The 23,272-nt window shown below is 35.5% G+C and overlaps 1 protein-coding gene across 1 annotated transcript in view; it reads right to left on the bottom strand.

The window, feature by feature from the left end:
- Window positions 1–23,272, bottom strand: part of RANBP9 (RAN binding protein 9) — an 88,774-nt gene that overhangs the window by 12,843 nt on the left and 52,659 nt on the right. The window contains exons 6-12 of the mRNA XM_027876868.1: window positions 19,619–19,803; window positions 14,597–14,709; window positions 13,233–13,341; window positions 12,291–12,481; window positions 10,824–10,968; window positions 9,211–9,332; window positions 7,468–7,619 (exon numbers count right to left, since the gene is read on the bottom strand). Coding sequence (XP_027732669.1) covers window positions 7,468–7,619; window positions 9,211–9,332; window positions 10,824–10,968; window positions 12,291–12,481; window positions 13,233–13,341; window positions 14,597–14,709; window positions 19,619–19,803 — 1,017 coding nt within the window. The remainder of the gene's footprint in view (window positions 1–7,467; window positions 7,620–9,210; window positions 9,333–10,823; window positions 10,969–12,290; window positions 12,482–13,232; window positions 13,342–14,596; window positions 14,710–19,618; window positions 19,804–23,272) is intronic.

Below are 23,272 nucleotides of genomic sequence, written 5' to 3'. Positions count from 1 at the left end.
AGGCCACACGGTCAGACTTCTACTTTAGAATACTATACTGCAGCAGATAGCCTGGAGCACGAAACCAGGAAACCAACTAGGAAACTACTGCAATAGTCTAGAACCACAATTGCTGGTGTTTGAACAGAGGCAAAACACACGGAGGCAGAATCTACAGGACTTGGAATCGACTGCGTCTGGAAGGTGATGGATATCACCTAGATTCTGAACCTGAGTGACTGAAAGAGGTATATTAGGAAGAAGGCTAAAACTGGGTGCAAAGACAGTATTTTCTTTTGGACAGGTTTAGTCTAAGATGGTGGTGTAGGTCTGAAGCTCAGGCAAGATAAGACTGGATATTCAGATATGGAAGTAATCTGCAAAGAGATGATAGCCGAATCCATGAAAACTGATGAGATCATGGAGAACGAAACAAAGCCCAGCACAGACAGAGCCTTGGGGTGTATCTACATATGGAACACAAAACAGATGATGTTTCTGCAAAGGAGAGCAAGAAAGACCAGTCAGACAGGTACAAAGAGAACCACTGGGGGTTCATAAAAACCCAATGAAGAAAGAGTACCAAGAAGGAAGGGGTTGTTCAGGAGAGTCAAAGACTGTAATGAGAACAAGAAGGATGACTGACACTGATAACCTTGAGAAAGCAGTTTTCAGTCACGTGGTGATGATGGAAGCCAAAATGCAAGAGGATCAGACATGAACAGGAAAAGATGAAATAGAGATAATATATGTAGCCAGCATTTTCCTAGTAATGCGGCTGTAAGGAGGTTTATAATACAACAGTTTGAGGGAGACAGAATTGTTCTGCTATGCTCTATCCTCATCAGTCCATAAAACAATAATGATAGCAGCTAGCATTATATACATTTACTATCTCCATTTTACAGATAAGGAAAGAGATTAAATGGCTTGCCCAGGGTCACACTCAGACACTACTAAGTGTCTGAGGCCATATTTGAACTCAGGTCTACCTGACTCCAGACCCCACGTTCTATCCACTGAGCCACCTAGCTACTACATCTGACTGGTGGTTCAGGTGTGGTTACTACATTTTAGAAAATTAGAGCTTGTCCAGGGTGGCAAATAGACTAGAGAACATGCCCCAAAACAATCAAGTGAAGGAACTGGGAATGTTTAACTTGGAAAGAAAAGATTTAAGTAAATTATCTTAAGTATCTGAAAGAATTATTCATTTTTCAACCCAAAAACTAGGAACAATGGGCAGAATTTCTTAAGGACAGATTTTAACTTGGCATAAGGAATAATTCCCTTTTGATTAGGCATGCTTTTGGAGGTGGCAGGTTCCTCCTTTGCAGAGGTTAGAAAAAGGCCCGTGACACTTCCAAAGTCCTCTAGATCTTAAGACTTTGTGAATCTGTTACCTTGGTAACAAATGATCAATAGTAAACTGCTTACTCTTAATAAATATGTATGTGAACATTACACTGTATACTATTCTAACTTTTCTTTCTAGGGTTTTTTTATGCCTTTAACCTTTATCAAGTCACTTTTAGAATAAGTGTGGTACAAAGCCTATTTTCATGCATGACAAAATTTTTCACTCTTTTTAATGTCTAGATAGGAATCATCCAGAATTTACCACCTTCTTCCCACCCTCACCTCTCAAAAGGCTAAAATGAAGGACTTGACCTTCACAGCCTTGTTTCCCCATGTATAAAATGAAGGGAGCTAGACTAAAATGACCTCTGATATACTTTCTAGCTCTAAATCTGTAATCTCTATGATTATAGAGATTAAAAGAAAAACCAAAGAGTGAAATTATTTCTACGATCTCTCAAAAGCCAAGTAATTCTTCAAAGTTTTACTGAAGCTGTTTTATATGTCAGTTATTTCTCCTTATACTACTTGCCATACCATCTCCCTAAAATCACCAACTGACACTGCCCTCCTTCCCTTGTAACAAAAGACAATCAATTAAGCAAAATCTACCAACACATAACAGTTTATGCAACATTCTATATTACGCTCTACCCTACCACCCCCAGTTCTCCAAGAAAAGAAGGCAGGCACAATCCCTCAACTTTTCCTAGGGTAAAGATTAGTCATTAAAACTTATGTTTGGTTTTATATTAGTGATCTTTTGCTTACATTATTGTGGTCATTATATTCGAGTTCTGCTTCCTGAACTATGCATCGAGTCACACTAATCTTCTCATAATTCTTTACCTTTTCATATTTATAATTTCTTACAAGCATAATAAAATGCCATTTTCTAATAATATTCTATATACTATAATTTATCCAACAATTTCCCAAACCAATTGACACTTGCTATTTGTAGTTTTTTACTACTACAAAAAGTGTTGCTAAGAATATTTAATTTAGGAATAATATGAGACCTTTGTTTCTACTTTTAACCTTCTTAGGATATACCCAGTAGTGGAATCTCTGGATCAAAAGACTGTAAAGTTTGGGAACTTCTTACATAATCCCGAACTGTTTCCTAGAACAGTTTTATAAATCAGAGCTCTGCTAACAGTGTATTAGTTAGTACCAAGCAACCCTTATTCCTTGCTTCTCCTTGCCCCTCTGACCAACCCTTGCTACCCTGCCCAGCACTGCCCATGCCTAGGTCTTCAGCTACTCACCAGCAAGCTGCCTCCCACCTCTCACAACCCAGAGCCAATTCAGCTACCCATCTCACCTGCATCTAGACAAAAGTAAAGTAGGGGAACTGAAAGACATTAAATAGAATACTGAAGGGAGAGGAGTTATGATGGGAGTTCTTCAAAATAGTTTGCACCTAACTTTCTTCATCAAAATGAAGAAATAAGTCAATTTTCTGCAATTCAATCTATAGGAATAGGATACAAAATGCCATCTTCTGAGCTTCCTGGAAAATGGTAGCTCAACAACACTGAAATGGAAATCCAAAGGAATTTTATAATTGCACTCTGCCTTCCCTCCAGTTCTTGCTCTTGAAAATCCTTGCAATTTGGATGTGGTCTTAAAATATCTTTAGAAGTCTGTCATTTAAAATATTTTAAGTAATCTATACTAAGACAATAAAAAAGCCAAATCAAAACTCAAAAAGGAAGACAAAATGACCTCTACCTTCATTTAATCTCTTTTAAAAATTAAACTATAGTATAACCTCATATGTTTTCATGAAAAATCATTCAGAAGTTTATGGATTAGCTTTAGAACATCTTTAAGTTACCTAAGTAACAGAGGTCTTCTTAGCACTGTTACCTAATAAAAGTTTTCCTCCAGTTTCTTCTAAATTTCTCTACAGCAAGTTACTGTACAAAAATAATTATTTTTCCAAATAACTGCTGATTTACTTTTTGTACAAAAATGAATATATATAAACTTTTCCTTTTTGACTTGTATCAGTGTGAACATTTTAACATAATGGGATATAGATACTGAACTACAGTACTGATAACTGGTGACAGGTACACTTCTTTGCAGGCTGATATAAAAACACAGGTGGTTTCTTGGTTCTTCCTTGCCCTATTTATGGCACCCCCTCCCAAAAAAATTCTATTTTTATTGAGGTATAGCACAGAACTATATCAGCACCTCAATGACTTCCCCCACTCTGAACAGACACACATTAGAGATCTCAAATTTCAAGAAATCTGCCAGATAGCTCTTCATACAACTGAGATGTATTATGCCTCCAAAGGGTATGGATTCAGTAGCTATGGGGCTACAGGAGGTCTTCTTTTGTCTGTCTCCTTCTCTGCCTTTGTGATCTGCTTCTCCTCAACCCCTGCTGATATGTCACTCTTTTTCTTTTTCTGTCTTCTTGTCTGTTGTTTTCAGATATGCATGAAGCCAAGAAGTCTGAAAGAAAAGGCGAGCCTTTTATAGTCTCTGGGTCCTCGTGCTACTTTCCTGCTGAGAATCCAGGTCTTACTTATTACTCAAGTACCACAGCACAGGTGGTTGTTGAAGCAGTGTGGCATGGTGGAAAAACACATCTATTTTGGGAGCACAGGAAGTTGGTTCGAAACTGGCACCCCACACTTACTACCTGTGTGACCTTGGGCAAGGTGCTTAACCTTACTGGGCCTCAGTTACTCTCATCTATAAAATAAGGGCCTGGGAGATCCCCACCACATTCTCAACAAGGACAGCTTTTAAGTTCAGAGTCATTTTAGAAGACCAGAATGCAAATACTTTGTTAAAACAATAATCATCAAATAATAGATGCCTCTCTCTATATTTTATTTTTAGGATAAACAAGCAAATTACAACAAAACTAGGAAATAAAATCTTCCAGGACATGTCCTGGGTCAACATACATTTATCCCATCTTGTACTCATTTTATTACAACTGGGACTCAGTAACATTTGGTAGTATAGGGAACTGCTTTATCAAATTCAGGGTCAAGAGGAGGGGGCATATACTTTTCCTTTTCCCTACCCTCCAGATGTCAGTCTCAAAGTCACAACAAATTCACCACTTTCTTTTCATCTTCTTTTTTAGATAAATAAGAAAAGTACCAATGCCTGACTGCGATGGACTATCCTTAAAGAGCTAATATATTGCATTAAAAAGAACATAGGACTTGAGAATCAGGAGGATCTGGTTTTCAAATACTGCTTCAGATACTTACAGCCATGTTAGCTGGCCAAGTCATTTAAACTCTCTCAGACTTTTTCCTTACCTGTAAAATGAGGATAATGATAGCACCTACACCTCACAGGGTTGCTATGAAGATGAAATAAGATAAAACATGTAAAGCACTCAGCAAACCGTAAGAATTATATGTTATCTGTTGACTTTATAAGCAATTTGGAATTACACTAAAAAAAAATACCCATATCCTTTAACGTAGAAAGATCTCCTATATACCAGAATGTTTATAATAGTGCTTTTTTTGTACGAGTAAAAGAACTAGAACCAAGGTAGATGCCCATCAATGGGGGAATGGCTAAGCAAATTGTGGTACATGAATTTAACAGAATACTGCCTTACCTCAAAAAGGAATATGAAAAATTTTATAAAAGTATGGGAAGACTTACATGAACTTTAGAGTGACATTATCAGAATCATGAGAAAATACAGACACAGACACACACACAGAAAGAAAGAAAAAGAGCTCAATGGTATATAATTATAAAAGACCAAGTTTGGCCCCAGAGAAAAGCTAGAAAAAATGTACTGCCTACCCTTCATTTGCAGGGATGAAATGAGGCACACACTCTACGAGTCAGCTGGTATGTTGACTGGTTTTGCTGATCTGCTTCCCCTCACTATTTTTTATTCTGTTACAAAGATGGCTGACTGAGTAAAGAAGAAGGGAAGGAAACACTTCAAAATTAAGGTGATGCAAAGAGTGACCAATAATTTCTTTTTAACAAAGAATAATGGGGCATCCTTGGTACCACACCTCCTCTTCTTTTGAAGAAAGAAGTAACATAGCTATGATGCTCCATAACTGAATTAAATTCAACAATTTAAACACAAACTGCTCCATCTGTATCTATTCTATGCATTAGTATAAGAAAGGTTATACACAGATCACTCCCACCCTCACGGAGTTTGACTTTTACCAAGGAGCCGCCAGTACATAGTTAAGTAAATATGCAAAATAGATACAAAGTAAATACAAAGCAATGGTAAAGGAAGCACTAAGTGCAGGGTTGGATGAGGCTGGTGCTTCTGTAGAAGGGGACCCCTAAACTGTACTCTGAAATAAGCTAAGGATTTTGAGGCAAGAAAAGCATTCCACATACGGGCAAACAGCCTGAGCAAAAGAAGGGAAGGGTGGAAAATGGAGTTGTCACGACCAGAAAAGAGCAAGTTGGATAGTTTGGCGGGAGCACACGGTGCATGAGGGAAAAATAAGATGAAATCAGATAGGGAAGATCAATGGGAGCCAGATTGTGAAGTGTTTTACATTACAAAAGATGTCAAACGTATTTGATTTTAGATGCAATTAAAGGCTCTGAAAGGGTATCAGCTCAGCAGGCATGTAGGAGAGACACTGAATAGATCAGAGCCTTGATTCAGTGACACCAAACAGGAGGATACTGCAGTAGGCCGGGCTAATAGTGACAAGAGCCACAAAGAGAGTGGTTGTGGTCTGAGTAGAAATAAAGAGATGACAGACGCAAGGGACCATTTGTGCAGGCAGAAACACAAGACTGGGCAATAGACTGGCTATGAAGAGTCTAAGAGAGCATGAAGAGTTACAAATAACTCCTGGACCATGTAACTAGGTTACTGGAAGTAGCATAGCCTTGACAGAAACAAGAACACCCAGGCAGAGATGTCCAGCAGCCTGGTAGTCATAGAACTCAAGAGAAAAAATGAGGCCTGGATATATGGATTTGTCAGTCACAGCTGATGAGATCCCCATGAGAGAAAAGAGAACAGGACTCACAACAGGGCCCTGGGGTAAAAACACAAAAAAAGAAGGGAAGACATAAATAATGATCAAGGAAACTGAAAAGGAACAGTCCAGACAGGAAGGAAATTACAACAAAGCTATGTCACGAAAACCACAGAGCCGATAGCACATAAGTGGAGGGATGGCTAAACATGTCAATAGTTGTAGAATGGTTGAGAAGAGTAAGGACTCAAAAAAGACCACTGGATTTATCAGCAATTAAGCTATTACTGGTATCTTTGGAAAGAGCAATTTCAGAGAAGTAGTACGGAGAATTTGAGAATTTAATGGAAAGTGAAAAAGTCTAGCCATCTTTCTCTAAGAGTCTGGCAAAAAAAAAAGAAGATATCATCAATTGCTTAAGGGGATGGCAGAGTTAAGTGGAGATTTTCTGAGTTTGGGGAAGATATGTAGGTAGCAAGGAAGAAGCCACTGGATAAAGAGACTGATGATGAGAGAAAGTGGACAATAGAAGGGGTAAGCTCCCAGGAGACAAAAGGGGATGGAATCAAAGGAACAATTAGAGGGGTTCAGAGAGAATCGGCTAATTCCTTGAGAGTGAGGATGATAGAGAGAATCTGAGGTACAGAAGTAATGAGGTCATGGTTATGGCATAGATATGGTTATTTCCTTCCTCATGTACTCACAGGTTTGAGAGAGAACTTTGGAAAAATTCACAGGATCATGAAAATTTTACAAGGCCAGTTTGATCTCAGACAACTCCTGTACTTTCAAGAAACACAACCTGTTAACACAACTCAAGAAAGATGTAAATTTATTTATGGACACTATGCCCATTTGCTCATTACCTTCATTCTAGATAACAACTATGTATTTTTTAATATTTCGCTAATGAAAGAGGGCCTAATTAAAAGCCTTGGCATCTTAAGTCCTCTATTTTACCTGCATTCTGTCTTGGAAAGGAAATCATACACCTCTTCCCTTACCTGCTATAATTATGTATGCTGCTCAATAAAACCATTCTTGACTCTCAACTAACAGGGTGCCACTGAGAGAAATTTTTTAAAAAACAAAACTTACCAACAATTTCAACTACAATGCTTTCCCTACCCTGACACCCAAAGATAAAACAACTCACTTTTAACATTTTTTTATTTGCAGTGTTCTTGCCACATTCTCTCCTTAGTTGTTCACTCATAGCTTGTAATTCTCTTCCAAAGTGGATCATTCTTTCAATGGCTGCTTGACTTCCTCCACAAAGCTGTCGCCTCAAGTGACTTGAATCAACTTCTACAAAATAATGACCTTCCGTCAGTAATATTACCAAAAAAAAAAAAAAAAATCAAACCTATTATTACCCTAATCAAAATGACAATATAATCAAGACAATTCCACTCATGAAATATACCTTATATTTCAACTAAGAAATATATACTAATGAAGTCTGACTTAGATGTCTAGCTTTATAGTGCAATTAACATTTAACATTAGAACATTAACATTTTATCCATTTATAAAATAAGCAAAGAATCCAAATAATAAACATGAATTAGGGACAAGGAGACTCAAATTCCTTTTCCTGATTTCCATGTAACCCTTGGGCATCTCATTATGGTGTGCTGTGTTTCTAATACTATCTTTACCTTTTCCAAGTTACAAAAGCTTAAAATACACAAACAGGTAAATTATAAGAGGGCAACAGAAGACTAAAACTTGGCATAATGGAAAATGTTACTTTTAAAGTCCCCAAGCAGCATTAAATCAAAAAGGTCACATTATATGTCAGGCTGCTCTAAATACTATACAGGAAATAATGGAATTAACTATTGAGAACAAGGTAAAATCAAATTTCTGTAAATCAAGAGGTGGACTATTTAACCCTTGAACAATCTCACTAAGTCTTTACTAAGGCCATATATCTTAACAATGAAAAGTCATGTAAGAAAATGATTCAACAATAATTATCTTAATTGCCAAATCACTTTCTAAAATAAAAGATGTTCTTCCAAAGTTGATTCCATCATTAACATAAATAGAAGTTGCAGATGCTTTTAAACTACTTTTTTTTGCTTTAAAAAGGTATATAGTTCTTTATTAATAAGTTTATTTTCAAAAGGGTAATACATATCCTTGCATTTATAAAAAGCACATTTCCTTATAAACACTCTAGAAACATTTGTTTCTTTACTAACAATTGAATAAATGTGTTTACCTCAACATACTGAAGAAATCCAATGCTGCCATGGAGTTTCTGCTGAATAAATCATTTAAAAGCTTCAATAATTTTAACTCTCCCAACTGTGGAGAATTCTGATAATCACTGAACTGTGTGGTACCATTTGCAATATAAGGTAACAGAACAGTGCAACTAAGCATGCTATTAAGATTTAGAATGACAGCTCTATTATAGGGAGTTCAGTTTGGCTGGGGATAAAAAAGCCAACAAAAACTATCCCTATCCAACTTTGACTTCTGGATTATATCTAAATAAACAGGACTTTATACATCCCCTACCTTCATATGCACATAAGGTTTTAACACTAATTTGAAAACTGCCACTACTGCCAATAGATGTAATAATTTTATCCAGAAAAATAAATTACTTAGGAATAGCCCCAAATTATTTGGTAAGGAAAAGTATTAGACAATCTATTTCCAAAGGAATTATTTGAAAGAGAATGGTAACTCGCTTCTGTATTCTTCAATTTCCTCTAATAATCCCCCTCAAAAAACCAGATTAAGTAAACTATATTACTTTAAAATCCAAAAAACACACATCTGTAAATTCAATTTGTGTCTGTCAGTTGTTAATGAGCACAAACAAGAACATAACCTTGCAGCTACCATTTTTATTAAAAATACAAGAAATATCACTGCAGACCCATTTCGGTGTCACATTCTTCCATTTCGTGGTCATGCTTAGAGCTACCATTTAGGAAACCATTGGATGAAGTCTCTCCAACTCCATTGGAATAGTGATCAGTTTCCATGTCTACATCATTGCTGCAAAAGGAAAAAACAAACCTAATTACAAGAAATTACATACTTGTAAAAAGTTTTAAAATACAGTCTCGCTCAACCATACTTCTAATTATGTTACTTCATAATGTAATACAGCACAACTTTACAAAGGTGTTTAGTCAAAACTAATATGTTCATGATAAATACATGGTTGACTCCTATCAGATGACGTAGACTTATGTGAAAGAAAGAAAAAAGTATATATAGAAAAAAAAAAGCTTTTTCTTTTTCAAAATATTTATTTTCCTATACATTCTCATTCAACCCTCACAATAATCAATACACCAATGAAAAAATACTTTTCTGTTCCTACCTAGCAACAAACCACCAGCCACGACATGAAACGCCATCAATCCCTTCATTTTTCTAGCTCCTTTCCACACCCTACCCAGAATGCAGTTATTCTCTATTCTCAAAAGTCCACCCCTATAAAGCTATTTGTTTCTCACATTTAGATCTAAACTGCTCGAATTCGTCTTCTTCCTCAAAATGTTCTCAATAGCTTAATATTTTTCTTTACCTTCTTCCAAAAGACCCTCAAAAGGCTTAAAAAAAAACAAACAAACCCAACCTGTAGTCAAGTCTCAGGGTTTCTACTTAAATCTCATCCTTCCAGCACGTTAGCACCGTCTCTTAAGCCACCTAAATTCCATGGCACTATCAAACCTTGACGTTAAACTATCCTTTATAATTGTACTTTTCCATTCTACTTGATATCAGAATCAACTAAATCTATGAATTGATCCCTCTCAAATCTTCTTCTCCTCTGCCCTTTTCCACAGGGAAATAATCCGATATCACTATTTCCAATTTGATTTTTTAATAGAAATCTCAAAACAATGTATTCACATTTTTTCTTCCTTTTTTCATTTGTTGATCTGCTTAATTTCAGGATATCTAATCCAATATTCTGCTGCTGCCTCAAACTTGATTAAGGCAGACAGAACATGTCTCCTTTCTACTCAGGGGTCAATCTGGGACTAGAACCTAGGTCACCTGATTTTGTTTGTTCAGTACATTTTCTACTTTGGTGCTTAATCTTCCTTGCCTATGGTAACAGAGGATCTTGTTGTATTCCATGAAACACTTTCCCACAGAAACCATAATCAATGTGTATTAGGTTTGAAGGCTAGCGTCTATTGCCTAATAATGCCTAATTGTGACTACTTAATAGACGTAACCTTGGTTAAGTCAATTAACCTTTCTTAGGGCTCAGCATGACTCTGATTCTCTCACAACACACAGACACAGACACAGAGGGAGACACATCCACCCACCCACCACCAGCACCACCACCAGCACCACCACCACAAGGGCTATGTTCTCACTCATCCCTCTCTAGCCTCAGGCTCTGTTTCTTCTTCCCCGATCCTTGATGCCTTTTTCCTGGTACGGATAGATGACCACTTAAGACCACACTTTTAATATTCTGCTACTAGCAACTAAGCTATAAAGCCTAGAGTGATTGCTTACCTGGTGAAGCTATTAATTTGTTGTGACCTTGACATATTTATACTATTCAGTTCTGGGACATTTAAACTGGTTGACTGGTGTTTACTATGACAGTAGGATTGATGTGCTTTATTTGATATTACTCCATTACTACAACTTTCAAAACCTAAAGAAAAGAGGAATAAAAGATTTAATAATAAAAGAAAAAAGTAATTTAATTTGCTTATGTGGTCAGGGTCTAAATTTAATTAGCAAAACATTCCACAATCTGTATTAGTCATAATGCACAAGACAATAAAAATCTCAAATAACAAATGAAAAAGCATTTATTAGGTCAGGCACCATATAAATAACAGATTTATTTAATGATATAAATATTATGTAATCTTTATATTACATGGGAACTGAGCCACTGACAACAAAGGTGATTTTCCTAATGAACTCAAACCTTTTTGAAAGGGGGTGAAGAAATTCTAATATTTATTGTGAGTTTCCTATGCGTCAGAACACGTTAGTATCCAAAATATTAGTACATATTCTCTAGCGAAATACATGGCAACCTTATTCAAAAGATGTATATGCTTAAGGTAGATTGCATTGTAACATTTTACTATGGATTTTGGTGGATTTTATATGACACATACAAATAAATAAGATGTTCCCTGCCATTTGATCTAGGTTATTACAAAATAAATGGAAAGATAAAATTCAGCCTTAATTAGATACTACTTTCAGATCCAGCTGATGTAACTTGAAAATACTTTCTAAGTGACAACCCATACCCTTAAAAAGTTTGGCCCACTTTGTTACACTATGACAAGATTTCAGATAAAAGCCACACACACACACACACACACACACACACACACACACACACACACACCACACCCATACATTCTTGGATGGACATTGTGAATTTGTTTTACTTGCTATGCATATTTGTTACAAGGGTCTTTCTCTACCACCCCCCCTGCTTGTTAATGGGGGGGGAGGGTAGGGAAATCAATAAACTGTCACCTCCACTCAACTGATAAGTGTTAATGACAATTTGTTTTAATGACAATTTATATATTAATGTTCCTATAGACATTTCACTCTCTCAACCCCAAAGTTAAGAAGCCCAAAACCATATATTTATTGTTCAAATGGCCACTGGAAGCCACCTAGACTAAACCTATTTTTCAGTTAAGACAACTGAGGCACAGGAGTGAAGTGACTTGTCTAGGGTAACAGAACTAAGTATCTGAGGTGGGATTTGAATCGAGATCTTCCTGACTCTAAGTCTGTATATAACACATCCACAACAACAAACGTCATTGAGCTCTGACCATGTTGAAATCAACCAAAGAATACCAACTGGCTAAAAATCAGCATTTAATGTTTACTTTCAAATGAAACTTTCTGAAAAACATTTTACGGTACTTTTTACCCACTTATTAAAAATTGTAAGGAAAAGCAAAAATACCAAGTTCTCTAGATGAACCTCACCAGGGAAATGTGTGGTAGTTCCTTTGCCTGATGCTAAACTGTGGATATTCATTCCATGGCTGGGGCTCACGCTTGGACTACTAAATGGTCGAGGACTAACAGGATAACTGTCTTGAGACTTTGGACTCCGACCTCCTAAACACCTTACTTCACTATCAGTACCATTCACCATTTCTATAAACTGCCGAACCCTAAAGAATAAAAGAAAGATGACATTATAGTATATATTACACAAAGGCATTAAACGTGGTGCTTTATCTCAATGTATTTGACAGCATCCTGCATATTAATTAATGATCTGAATTTTAAGTGATTGATTTTGCAAAATAAATAAATAAATAAATAAATTTCAGAATTTTTCCAATATTGTATGTAAATACTGGGGATGGTGGGAAGGGAGGAAGAGGAGGTATTTTTTTTTTTTTGTTAAAAGGAGTTAAAGTAACCAATAATTTGAGATGAGATGATTTAAGTTAAGCAAAATAACAAAATATGATTTTATTTTAAATCAATCATATGCCTAAGAATGATGTTAATAAGGTCTCAAGAAAATGAGTATCATTCAAAACGAGTCTGTATAAGATCTACTCTCTTATATCGAGATTTTCCATGGGAAATACAACTCTAGAACCAAGATTTTTTAATGCAAAAAATATTGAGGAAACAGGTTAATTTTTAAAAAAGAAGTCCCAAAAGATTTATTGCAAGGAGCTATTTTAAAAATAAAAAAGACATACAGAGCCTAATTATAGATCTTACAATGAAGAATTACAGAAGTAAAATATTGTCAGTTAACAAAATATTGTATTTTTTAACAATGCATGTTTTCATTATTTAAACATTCCATTTTAAAGGAAGAATCTTACAAATATTTAAACAAAAGCAAAATTAAATTTAAAGCAATTGCAGTACTATACATCAAATCACCTATGAGAAACTCACTTTAATGTGAATAGGAGATTAGGATTTCTTTCAAGTAAACTTGGATATAACTGTTGTGTTGTTTCAATAGCTTCTCCCATTCTTCCTGCTAATACCAATTTCTGAATTCCTGTTCATTAAAATGAAGTAAAAAGTTAACTTTTTAAAAACCTAAAAGCCAGGTACCTAAAAGTCTGCAGTAATTGTTTATTATTTACTCTCAATGATAGGTTTCTATATCTCCCTTGAAAGCCTTGGTCTCAAATAGAAAGGAGAAGCCACATTTTGGGATATAGGCATACCATGAAGAATAACATTAAATGGCTCACTTTAAAAAAATTATTTTAGGCAAAACAATATTACTGGTGGGAAACTAAGTTACATAGAAATTATGTTTTGAATACTTTAGTAAGCAATGTGACAAATAAGCAAACCAACATTAAGAGATATTAATTATACTAGGGCTCATGCAGTAACTCATTCTTCCAAAAATATGACTGTCTCAGCCAGATTAACACCATAGTACTTTTTGTTTAAAATGTTAGAATGATGTTATTTTGAAGTAATACTTGTCAGGGCACTATTATATTTGGTTATGCCCATGTAATCAAAAAACAGAAAGTCATACACCTATGTTCAATATATACAATATAGATCAATGTACATAATGATGAAAAATGCTAAGTAAACACTACAGTTTCAAGTGTAATTATGGAAACTAAAGAATCATAAAACAAATAAAATCCTTTATCTGATTCTTGTCTAAAAAAATAAGCTAAGCTTTACACATTAATATGGCTTTAAACTGAGCAGTTTTTTTCAAAAGCAGTTAAGTATACTCATGTCAAATTGCCTCTGTTACAAATAAAACAAATTCTGATATAGTCCACGACCATTAAAGTTAAACTAATTTGCCACTGTAGCAACAGACGTAACAACTTTGGCTTCATTAGCACCAGTCCCCACCAATTATTTAAATCATTTTTTATTTTTAATATCTTCTACATAAGAATCTTTTGGCTTCAAAGTTAAGAGAATATATGATTTTTTTTCCTTGCAAGTAGGTACAAAGGGCTTGGCCATCAATCAGGAAGACATTTCTTTGCTTTTTTTTTTTAGGGAGACATTTCTTACCAAAAAATTTTTGCAAATTATTTTTGTATCAATACACAGAATTACATGACAATTCTTTTTCTTATTCATTCTCTCTGAAGTTGACCATCAAAATGTTTATTAGAATGAACTTTGTGGATCTAAAATTATTCTGAAATTATATAAATGAACAATTTAAAATGAAAAGCATTGGAAGCAAACTTCACAAAAATGACACAGCTTGAAACTTAAACCCTAAATAAAACATTAACCATACTGCACTGAGTTCTTACTTTGTCTGTTCTTAATTGAAGCTAATTCTTCTAGTACGGTCTGGTCTGTAGATCTGGCAAATGCTTCTGCTGTGGCACAGTACCCATGATGTACTAAATAAGATGAAACCATTCTTTAAAAAAAAAAAAAAAGAATGAACATATCCTTAATTAGAAACATATACATATATATTTCATTCTATAATTTGTGTTTAAAAGTATTTCTCAGAATATAGGAACATTTCAGACCTCAACTTTTAAAGATGCCTAAATAATCATGTGTCATACATCTATGTAGCTTTTCTAAAAAGAAAAAAAAAATGTTCTAAAGGCCAAACACGCTTAGATTGCTACTTCCTAGAAGTCTCATGAGCATAAATGTCATCTATTTTTCTTAATGCTTGCTCCCTTCACAAGGGAGCAGATTTAGAACTGGAAGGGATCTAGAAAGTCATCTACTCCATTTCCATCACTTTACAGATGAGGAGAACTGAGGCGCAGAAAGGTGAAGTACGTCATCTGCTGTCATACGCATATGATCATATGCAGCTAAGCCATGATTCAAACCCAGGCCTTCTGACTCCAAATTCAGAATTCCTTCTACTGAACATGATAACTTCTTCCTTATCCTTTCTCATTTCCACCGACCATACTCTTCCCCTAAATTCTATGAGTATAATATTCAAATGTGTCCTCCTCTACCCTGTGATTAGCTAAAGTGTTATTGGGAATGTAGGGATAGCTGAATCTCATTCAACATTTATTAAGTGCTTCCTATATGCTTCCTATATATCTCACTGTGAGAGATGATACAAATTCCAAAAGCAAAAAAACAAAATAGTCCCTGACTTCAAAAACATTCTGCTGAAGACGATGAGACATGCACATAAGTATAATAAAATAATACAAGGTAGCCAGTAATAGAAGCAAAGAAGAGATCCAGACAAAATACCATGATACTATTTGACGGGGAAAATACTTTAAAATACTTCAAAATACTTAAATTGGGCAAGTTGGGGGCAGCCAGGTGGCACAGTGGATAGAGCACCAGCCCTGAAATCAGGAGAACTTGAGTTCAAATCTCGCCTCAGACACTTGATACTTACTAGCTGTGTGACCTTGGGCAAGTTCCCTTAACCCCATTGCCCAGTCAAAAAAAAAAACTGGGGGCAAGTAGAAGAGAACAAGGAAGACTGTATCAGAAAAGCGGCATCTAAGTTGGGCCATCAAGCAAGATAAAGAATCTGAAAGGTAGAAATGCAGAAGGAATACATTCTAAGCTTAGAAAGAACACACAGAGATCTCAGATGTAATGTCAAGTTTGAGGATCAGCTAAATTAGAATGAAAAGTACATGGAGAGTTATGCGGCTGGAAAGGTAGGCTAGTAGAGAGAGAATTAAATGCCAGCCAGGCTGAAAGTTTGTATCTTATACTGGACGTGTGCCTTAAAAAGTTTATTTTGGCACAAGGAAAAGGAGGAGACCCATTTCCTGGCTAGTACTACAGTCCAGGCAAGTGGTTATGAGGGCCTGAACTAGGGTAGTGGCTGGGTGAATGTAAACAAAGAGCCAGATGATGTCATCAAGACAAATGGAAAAGTTTAGAAGAGGTAAAGCTTTAGCAAGGAGATGGGAGTTCAGGTTTTGGAAATGCTGAGTGTCAAGTATTGAAGGCAGTAGGTGGAGATATCCAACAGGCACCTGAATATATGAGGCTGGAGCTAAGGATAGAGATTAGGACTTGATATGTAAATGAGACACCTGCCAGAAAATAATTAAATCCACTAGACCTGATGAGATCTTCAAGAGAGAAAGAACAGAGAGGAACATGAGTGAATGAGTGGGCAATGAGAAGATGGCCCAAGACAGAGACTGGAAACAGTCATACTTTTCACAGGCAGGAGAGAGGTGAAAAAAGTAGTTAGAAATTAAAAAGAGGACCAGGAAAGAAGGGTTGTTGCCATGAGACAAAGGGGGATCCCTAAGGTTATAAGGAGGGAATGATCAACGTAATTAAAAACTACAAAAGTTCTAGGAGATAAACACAAAGAAAAGGCTATCAGAGATGTAGTACTTAAGAAATCACTGGTAACCTGTGGGGGGAAAAAAATTAGAAAAACTAAGGCAAAAAAGACATTAAGAATCATGAAGAAGAAACAGCTAACATAAATTCTAAATAAGTGAATGGTGAGGGATTAATCTCTCAATCAATACTGTGGAACTGCATAGACAGATAAACAGTACTGAATTACATTGAATAGAAAGTCAATTAAATTATTCATTAAAAAGATTTAATATAAAAGAGAAGAACAATCTCCAGTTAATTAACATAAACCTTATGCTTTTCTGAAATACATACTAGGACCACCTTTGGTTTTCCTGAGGCAGCTAGATGTTATAATAGAGTGCTGTGTCTAGAGTCAGGAAGAACTAGGTTCAAATCCAGTCTCAAACACTTAGTAGGTAAAGGACCTGAAGGCTAGTCAGCCTGTTTGTCTCAGTTTCCTCAACTGTAAAATGAGGATGATAATAACAACACCTTCCCTGTAAAATTGTTGTGAGGATCAAATGAGATAATATTTGTAAAACACTTACCACAGTGCCTAACACATAGGAGGCACTATATAAATGCTTATTCTCTTCCCCTTAAGGTAAACTAAACATTCTGCAAAAATTAAGTGAATCTTACTTGACAAAAGAAATCTTACTTGACCAAAGGGAACAGTTTTACCAATAAAATTATCTACCACTCCATCAACCAATCGATTCAAATTATTTTATTAAAACTACACATATCTGCTTACAGCTAAATAGTTTACCTCTTCTTTCCTCTTTTATAAGTAAGGATATCAAGGAAACAAATGTCAACTTGCTGATATTATTATGCCAAGGGTTCTTGGTAACTAAATACGATCTAGAAAAATCACAGAAACTAGTAAAGCTATATTTATTCCCCCACAAGACTCTAATAGCATCCAGTCATAACTATCATCCAGGTTACAAGGCTCTAATAGTTTCATTCTTCTTTGGTTTTTGTTTTTTTTGGTGAGGCAATCGGGGTTAAGTGACTTGCCCAAGGTCACACAGCTAGTAAGTGTTATGTGTCTGAGGCCAGACTTGAACTGAGGTCCTCCAGACTCTAAGGCCAGTGCTCTATACACTGCACCACCTAGCTGCCCCCAACAGTTTCATTCTTGATGATGACTTTGGTGCACAAAGTTGAAGGACCCTGCTTCTTTCAAAGTGCTGATTGAAGCTGTCATGACAATGTCACATTAGGAGGCAATGGCACTAGAGAACTAGGTGGCCAGCAAAGTTATCATTCATTTCACCAGAAGCAGAGGGACATTTTTAATATTACCTTTTTATAAATATTTTTCTAATGCTAGAAAATTTTGTCTTCCAAGGCATATTGTGAGATAAGCTATGCTAAATATATGAAAGCACAAAGCATTTAAGGGATTCAAGCCTTACCTAGCACACACAAATGACTTGTTCAGGTTCTACTAGTGAGCTAAAATAGAATTAACGCGTGAAGAATAATTACTACCTAGCAAGACTGAACAGTAGATAGGGCACTGGGCCTAGAGTCGGCAAGACCTAAATTGAAATCCACTTTCAGACACTTAACTAGCTGGGTGAACCTGGGCAAGTCACTTAATCTGTTTGCCTCAGTTACCTCATCTGTAAATTGAGAATAATAATAGCACCTACCTCTCAGGATTGTTGTAAGCATCAAACAAGATAGTAATTATAAAAGTGCTTAGTACGGTGCCTGGCACATAATTAAGCACTATATAAATGCTATTTATTGTTGTTGTTATTATAAAATGCAAAATTTACAATCTAAAATTATCTTCATCCTCTACCAAATCTGAATATGAGCAATTATTCTACTAGGTATGCGTGACTGATAATGTGATGCTTATTTTTACATATCTAAATTCTTAAAGCTACACTATATATTCTATGGAATTAAATCCTGAGGATGATAAATGACTCTTCCTAATGTTTGGGGGGGGAAGCAATAATTTGGATGTAAGTAATTTATAACCAATTACATGATTCAAGAAGAATTATGTATTTTTAAAATCTTCTAAGACTGAAAAGTTGCCTTCCAAGTTTATTTCTATTTAAGGGTTTATCATTATGTAACTGAATCATGTTTGTGTTATCTTACCAATTTCAGATTTGGATTCTATACTAGCTTACTGGGGAACAGAAAATTAGTTCTATCTAAAATGTGTGATCTGATTACACTGTCTAAATTCTATTTCAATCCATGGAAGTACTGGAGGAATCTTCACTTCTGCTCCTACATGCAGTTGTATCAAAATGAACAGCAACTCCTAACGTTCATGTATTGAACAATTCTGGTCAGTCACTCACTGATTCAATGGCATGCCCAACAGTGGGTAAGGAAACGTGCATCTCACACCCCAAAAATTTAGGAATGCAAGGCCCTAATCTGACCTGTCATTTCTAGTTAACTGCCTGCAATCCCATGTACAGCTACTATGTCATCCAGACAATGTTGCCTACTTTCCTGTGTCAAAGTACTGTCAGACACAAAGGTTTACATCCAATCACTCATTTTTATTTTAGTCTCAGTTGCCGTTCAGTCGTTTTTCAGTCATGTCTGACTCTTCATGACCTCATTTGGGGTTTTCTTAGCAAACATATTAGAGCGGTTTGCTATTTCCTTCTCCAGCTCATTTTACAGATGAGAAAAGTGAGGCCAACAGAGTTAAGTGACTTGCCCAGGGTCACACAGCTATTAAGTGTCTAAGGCCAAATTTGAACTCAGGTCCTGATTCCAAGCCCAGCACTCTCTCCACTATGCTACCTAGCTGCCCAGCTAGTCTCAAAATTAAGGCAATAACTCTGTGACAGAAATTCAAAGTTTATCAATAAGGTGATCATAATTTAATAAAAGACTACTTTGCATGTGAAAACTTTCTCTGAATATCAAAAGAATACCAACTGCCAAAATATTTTATAAAATGCAATTTTTGAAAATTGTTCAAACTACTTCACTCTTACTTTTGTATCATGGTCTGCCACTCTCCTTCTCTATCTCCAATAGGAAACCGGTCTATTTGTGCCTGTATTTTGGTTCTCCATTCTCGCATATAGTCTTCTATATCAAACACAAATGGATGTTGCCCAAAATTGGCATCTACCACCTCTCCTGGTGTTTGTAGCCCCACAGTAGGATACAAATTTGGCTGTAAGATAATATATTTCATTAGTTTATTTCCTAATACTCCAATTTCAAAAATTCTCTCTTGGAAAGAACATTTTTTTCCACTATAATAAATGCAGTCGGTTTTAAAAAGCATAAGCGAATTTATTTTATATAGACTATTTGCAGCTACCGATTAGTAGAGGTTATCTAAAATTGTCATTAAATAATCTAGTCCTATAACAATCATATACAGAATGTAAAACAGTCAACAAAAATCAGTTATGCAGGAAGGTAGCAAAGTATTTCTCCCAACAAAACTGTTTCTAGACACACATCTTTCTAAATCATCAGAAACGACTTGAGCATTCAAGTATGTCCACAGCATTATTTTTTCTAAAGAGATAATTTCTGTCCTCAAGAAACCTATGCATATTAATATACAAATGAAATAATGCATATAAAGCACTTTGCAAATTTTAAAGGTCTATAAATGTGAGTTATTATTATGATTATTTAGATATAGACAGATACATTCATACACGTGCATGAAGAAATGCCACTTTAAATTTATTTTTAAGGATAGGTCTCCTTATTTCACCCAGGTTAGAAATGGGCATTGAACTTCTGCTCTGCTTTTGGCCAGGGCCAATTCACCCTTCTTTAAGTATCCTGGGTTCTGTCCCTCCCGACATTCCCCTCTCCATCAAGGAGACCCATCATACTAATGCTGCACTTAGTGAAAACACCCAATCAGCCTAACCCACTGAACCTCAGAACTCCCAAGTTCAAGAGTTCCACTAGCCTCAAGTTCATTAACTGGTAGCAAGATTACTGGTGTGTGCTACCACGTCTGGCTAGAGCCTACTCTTAGATACATTCTTGTAAACTGCACCTTTAAAGTGTGTTGATGTGAAATCCTTACTGTACATGTACTGGATCCTGACTGTGCCTATGCTATCTTTATCTTTTAACATTTAACAGAAACCATCAAGTAAAAAGGTAAAGGAGATATTCATACAGAATCGTTAGGCAATGTTGAATAATCAGACTACAAAAAGTAAGGAATTTGTCTATTTAAACAGATATCTGAAATACACACACACACACTCATGCAGAGAGGCAGAGAGACAGACAGACATACACACAGAGTTCTCAAGATGGGGGATGGATTAGAATGCTTGGCAAATAAATAGGCGTTTAATAAATGCTTGAATTGACTGAAGTTTACGGGCACATAATATAAAATTTTGTGAACCTAACTACCTAATGTCTAAGAAAAATACTGAATTCCAGTAACAGACCTCTAAGATTTGTGGAGGGCACATAGGTAATCTAGTTTAAAAGACGGCTACACTGTGTAAAGAATGCTCGAGTACTCCTGACTCTTTCCTTGGCTGTTTAATCCTAGGCAAATCCCAACCTCTATGAGCTTCAACTCCCTAATTTGTGATACTGGCCCCACATATTTCACATGGGTTTTTATGAAGATTTAATTGGTGATGTACATAAAAGTACTATGAGAGGCATGAAGTGTTATACAATTATACATTAAATAATAACAGCATGGATGCTTGATATTAGGGCACACAGGTTAAGCCCTTCATTGATACATTTACTTAAGGAAATCAGAGAAGATAAAAAACAAATATTTTTAAACACATATTAAAGGGCCTAAGTATCACAGGCTGAAATCAGATGCTGTAAGCACTATCTGATATGCGACCAGAAATCAGAAACAAAAGAAAATGAGAGAAAACAGAAGCTCTACTGGAATTCTCTAAAGTCCTCTTAAGGAAATGTGCAAGTAAAATAAAACCCAAAATGTTATCTATATTTAACAATCTTCCTGATTCAATAGAAATACACTTTTATATCTGAAAGAAAGAGATCTACTTCAATCCTTAATTTTGTTAAAAAGGAAACTGAAGCTTAGAGAAAGCACATTATTTTTCTATTAGAAGCAATACTTAGAGGATTGTTTTTAAAAAGAATTAGATTATTCTAATAAGACTTATTCTACAATAAAGGTTATCAACACAGTGAACCCCATCCATAAAAGTAATAAAGTCACAATAAAAGAGCCAAACATATTATTAAAATATACTTATTCAATACTGACAAAATATATTCTGTTCTAACGAGTTACTGGTTATTGCAAATTTGGAGAATACTATTAACAACAAAAATTCAAACTACAAAATATATAAAGTTTGCTTCTAGATGTAAAATTATATGATTCAATGATGACCAACTTAGGCTTAGTTCATATGAAATAAATGAATATGATTTCTGGATACATAATCGACATTACAGTAGAAAATTTTCATGGGGGGAAGGGAAATGAAATCATAAATTTTGACTTCCTGAAAATACAAGGATTGATTTGAAATGCCTGTTTTCCAATGATACATGTAGGATTAAGTAGACTGCTACCATTGGTTCATTGCCTGAAATGGACTAGAAAAAGAGAGCCCTGTTATAGATCCTTTCATATGTATGGTAGAAAACTAGACAAAAATTTTTATGTTCTTTTCAAATGTTAAAAAAAAGAAAATACCGAAAACTTCCTTTAATCTACAGGCTAGAAGAAAACTGGTTTAAATATACTATATGTACCAAATTCAAGTTAACTTTTTTAAAAATTTTGTCCTACAAAAGAAACAATGTGTATAAGTGTCCACTCTTTAAAACTGTTAGATATAAACCATTTAACTTTTGTGGTTGTTTTGTGTGGGCCAGACCATTGATTTTACTGACAAAATAAATTCCTTCCATTAACACCGATAGGGTACCTGTTCTGTAACTTAAGAAGTCTCAGGGGTATACATGGGGCACTTAGAGGTTAAGCTGCTCCCCCAGGAATCACAGTCAGTTTATCTTACAAAAAGGCATTGAACCCATTTCTCCCTGACTCCAAGATTAATTCACTGTAACAGTGCCTCTTGATTTAATTATTAATAATATATTACAGTAAGCTTACTGTAAGAAAGCTTTTTAAAATGAAGAACGCTACCACTAAAAGGGCAGTCATGTTCCTAAATCTGTAACTAAATTAATCACACTATGGATTAACACAATATTTCTCAAACTGGGGTGAAGATCCCTGACAGAACTGTCACAAACATTTCTGAGAGGATTCCAGGCCCCTAAGCTGCAGAGAAGCAAATGAATGTTTTGGAGGGCAGTGGCAGGGGCAGCTCTCCCCAATTTTTAACATCTTCAGCTTTCCCAGCAACAGATCTGGTCTGATTTGTTGCATTCATTTTGTGTAGGAACAGCACAAATATGACATAGGACACAGGTTGTTCACATAGGCCCTTGTGGCTGTGATAAGCAAAAAGGAAATCTGTAAGAGAATAGCTTCGCTGACTGATGGGCTGGATCCATGCTACATTAACTCTGCTTAATGATAGAAAGAAAATAATTTATTAATTTAAAAGTAGGAGAAAACCAATAGCAAAACTGCTGGCAAAAAATGCCACTGAAGGAGATGGGACTTCTCAACTCTC

This window comes from Vombatus ursinus, unplaced genomic scaffold (assembly GCF_900497805.2).
Source record: "Vombatus ursinus unplaced genomic scaffold, bare-nosed wombat genome assembly UNPS02000577.1, whole genome shotgun sequence".
NCBI classification, from domain to species: domain Eukaryota; kingdom Metazoa; phylum Chordata; class Mammalia; order Diprotodontia; family Vombatidae; genus Vombatus; species Vombatus ursinus.
Note: the sequence above shows the minus strand (reverse complement) of the source record. Positions and strands in the feature narration are given on the sequence as shown.